The following is a 3,904-nucleotide window of genomic DNA, read 5'->3' as shown; positions in this document are numbered from 1 at the left end:
CACTGTGCATGCATGCTTCATTGTTGAATTTGGTTGGGATACTGAGACTTGATTTGTGTTTTCCTCCCTGTTATTTTTGTCAGGAGGAGTTACTCAAAATGGGAGCAATGAATTCTCACGACGAAAAAAGACGACGCACAAGTCAAAGAGAGGTATGCACAAGTAGATCTGATTTTTTTTTAATTAATGGTGTGCAAATTGGCAAGATAACAAACAAGTTATGGTTATCTAGGTATGTTACTGCTGTTCTTGTATTCAAGAAATCCACCATAAATTTTTTTTTTTTTAATAACCGTGGTGTCCGACCCAGCATGCGTGCACCTCGACTAAATCCACGGGATACGTGCCACCTCCCACCAGCAACGTGCTCATCCCAACTTCACTGAACCACTGGGCCACACCCTTGGATGAGATTTTTCTTACGCTTTTATGTTTTCGATCCAACTACTTTTATCAATATAGTAGTAGATTTCATAGTAGTAAAACTGTATGTGATATATCTATCTATGAGTTTGTTTGTGTTTAAAAATAATACAGGTAACTCAATTTTCATCAATTTAATTATTTTGGATTGTTGGCATCTATTTCTAAGGAAATTTTGACTCTAGGTCATTTATAATTTGGCTGTTAATTCTTCTTTTTCAGGAAATTTTATGTATGTCATTTCCATTGAAGCATTCATCAAGCAATCGAAACAGACTTTCCGATGAAAGTACTGTTGATACCATCCAACAACGTCTACGCTTTCAGGATATTATTATCCAGCAGCCTCCTGCTGCTGGAGGAGATATGCAACTACGTCCATGCTTTCATGTTTATTCGGGGTGGGACTTCTGTTCTACATTGCCGCTATGTCGTCATCAGAGTGATTCTGATTCCCCTTATGCTATTTACCTTAAGACATTTAATGCTCGTACTTTTAATGCGTTGAGTCAATTTGTAAGAGATTATCCCAATCTGGTAGTACTTCCTCCAAATGATTATCCCAATTTGGTACCTGTACAACCTACCACCAACCACCTACAGGAAAGAATAATAGCAGGAATCCACAAGAATAGACTATTGTTTACAGCAATCTTGTCTTTCACTCTTGGGGTGTATTGGTCCAATGGGTATCCGTATCTACAGACAGCGGTTTTGGGAATTATAAAGTGGTTAGGATGGGCTAGTTGTGCAGCAACAAGAACATCTATTTTTGGTTATGTTCTAATTCTTATTGGTATGCTTCTTGAATGAGTTGGATGTTCATGATCTTTCCCTATAAATGTGTTTTGTGATAGTCATTCATATTCTCCGCCTCTATCACTTCTTATCGTTTTGATCTTTTTTTTTCTAACTAATTTTCAACTTGCCTAAACGCATCTATTGTTTCAACCTTACTATTTAACAAATAGACATAACAATCGGTAAGAATTATTTTGATTCGTCTAATAGCTGGGAGGCCACATCAAACTCACTTGTAAAATTAGATTATAAGATTCTTTGCATGAGCTTGGAACATGACTCTGACATGGGTTTGGATTTTTGGGTATTACATTGACCCCCCAACATCGGGATACGTGGGTTTTAGGAATTATAAAGTGGTTACGTTGAGAATGGAGCAACAATAAACTCAAGACATTTATTTATTACTATGAGTTTTGTTTGGAAGAAGAATTGCAGGAAGGAGATGGAGGAAAAGAAAGCAGGTGAGAGCAGTAAACTAAATTCACGGAATACGTGTCACCTTCTAACAGCAACAGATATCTGCTAAACAGAGAATGAGAAGATCAATCTTTATTCATAGGCTAATGGAGAATATATTGGTGATAATACAACACCTAGTCCTAAAGTAATACAACAACTAATTACAATCCTAAAGTTATACAATAACTAATTACAGCTGTACAAGTAGATAACTATGAAATAATTATTATTCTCGCATATCTCTTTTACGCCCCCGCAAGTTGGTGTTGACGTCTACAATACCCAACTTGTCAAACATGCGACTGAAAGAAGCACGTGGAAGTGGCTTGGTTAGGACATCAGCAACCTGATCAGCAGCATGTAACTGCTTAACTTCAACCTCTTTGCGTTGCACCTGGTCACGGATAAAGTGGAAATCGATGGCAATATGCTTCATCTTACTATGAAAGATAGGATTCTCGCAGATGTATGTAGTTCCAATATTATCACAGAGTATACGCGGAATTCAAGCAAGGAAAAAACGAAGCTCACGCAGTAGGTTGGTGATCCAGTTGGTTTCTGCCAGAGCAGCAGCTACAGCTCGGTATTCAGCTTCGGTGGATGACCGAGAGATGGATCGCTGCTTCTTGGAGGACCACGAGACTGGCGTACTTCCAAGATATATAACATAGCCAGTTGTGGAAGTTCTATCTATAGGGTCACCAGCCCAATCAGAGTCAGAGTACACCATAAGTCGATTATTAGTCTCACGGGTTCTTTGAAGACCAAAAGAGAAGGTCTGTTTGAGATATCGAAGCAGTCGCTTAACAGCTTTCCAATGATTAGCTTAAGGACAATGCATAAACGGAGAGAGTTTATTTACTGTAAATGCGATGTCAGGTCTGGTCAACAATTTTTCGAAAGAAAGAGCCATCAACAATAGGATCAACTTGATTTACACTAAGAACAGTAGAGACGGACATAAGAGTGGGAACGCCTTTGCTGTCTTGCATATTGGCTTCCTGGAGAAGGTCTTCAATGTACTTTTGTTGAGACAACAGTAGGCCACGTTGATACGACAGAACCTCAATACCCAAAAAATAGTTTAAGTGGCCAAGGTCCTTGATAGAAAAACGTTGAGCAAGGGCATTGATAATTTGTCGAATACCTTGTTCGTGATTTCCAGTAACAATAATGTCATCCACATATACAAGGATATAAACAGTGAATCCTGAATGATGTAAGATGCACATGGACGAGTCAGATTGTGATTTGAAAAAATCTTGTGTTACCAGAAAGTTCTTGAGCTCGGTGTACCAAGCTCTAGGTGCTTGTTTGAGACCATATATAGCGTTGTGAAGTTTGAAGACATGATTGGACAAAGTCGGATGCTCAAAGCCAGGAGGCTGTCTCATATAAAATTGTTCCTCTAAATTACCTTGCAAGAATGCATTATTTACATCAAGTTGATGCGGACGCCAATTATATTGAACAACGATGGCGAGAACTAGGTGAACAGTTGTAGGCTTGACTACTGGACAGAAGGTGGAATGGTAGTCAAGTCCAGGCCGCTGAGTGAAGCCTTTGGCCACTAATCGAGCTTTATACCTGTCAATAGAACCATCAGGATGATGCTTAATGCGAAATAGCCACTTACAGTCTACTACATTCTTCGAAGGATCGTTAGGAACCAAAGTCCACGTTTGGTTTCTCACAAGGGCATCAAATTCAGCTTGCATAGCAGCATTCCAGTGGTGTTCACATTGAGCTTTCTTGTAGGAAGAGGGCATTTTTGGACTTGGAACATGAGCAAGAAGGCTGGTTTGACGTTTGGGCTTAAGGATATTATTTTTGGAACGAGTAACCATTGAATGACTAGGCATTGCGGTGGAAGGTGCGGCTGAAGTGATGTGGCTGGTTTGTGTGTTTGGGGGTGTGATGATAGCCGACAAATTAGGAGTAGAAGGGGCTGCAATAGGGGAAGGTACTGAAGGAGGAAAATGTATGGGTTTACTGGATGAAGGCAACGACTTAGGAGCTAGAGGCGGATTCCGTCGTTTATAAGTTAAAAGGGGTGGATTGTTTGTTTGAAGATGGGTGGTTTGGTTGTTCAAAGAAGGTGCAAAAGGGATGAAAGGCGGCGTAGAATTTGGAGCGGAAATCACAGCTTCATCAGATAAAGAATTCGGACGAGAGTTGAAGATCATACCTGAACCTTGAGATTGCTCTCTGGTTGTGG

At 39.9% G+C, this 3,904-nt stretch overlaps 1 protein-coding gene across 1 annotated transcript; it reads left to right on the top strand.

Moving 5' to 3' along the window:
• Positions 1 to 10: 10 nt before the first annotated feature.
• On the top strand, positions 11 to 1,376 carry LOC124891543. Its single transcript, XM_047403269.1, has 2 exons — positions 11 to 152; positions 646 to 1,376. The coding sequence occupies exons 1-2, from the start codon at positions 99 to 101 to the stop codon at positions 1,234 to 1,236; spliced, it is 645 nt and encodes a 214-aa protein (XP_047259225.1). The 5' UTR covers positions 11 to 98; the 3' UTR covers positions 1,237 to 1,376.
• Positions 1,377 to 3,904: the final 2,528 nt, after the last annotated feature.

The sequence above is a fragment of the Capsicum annuum genome, unplaced genomic scaffold (genome assembly GCF_002878395.1).
Source record: "Capsicum annuum cultivar UCD-10X-F1 unplaced genomic scaffold, UCD10Xv1.1 ctg3704, whole genome shotgun sequence".
NCBI lineage: Eukaryota > Viridiplantae > Streptophyta > Magnoliopsida > Solanales > Solanaceae > Capsicum > Capsicum annuum.
The sequence above is the reverse complement of the archived record's forward strand: the minus strand, read 5'-3'. Positions and strand labels throughout refer to the sequence as shown.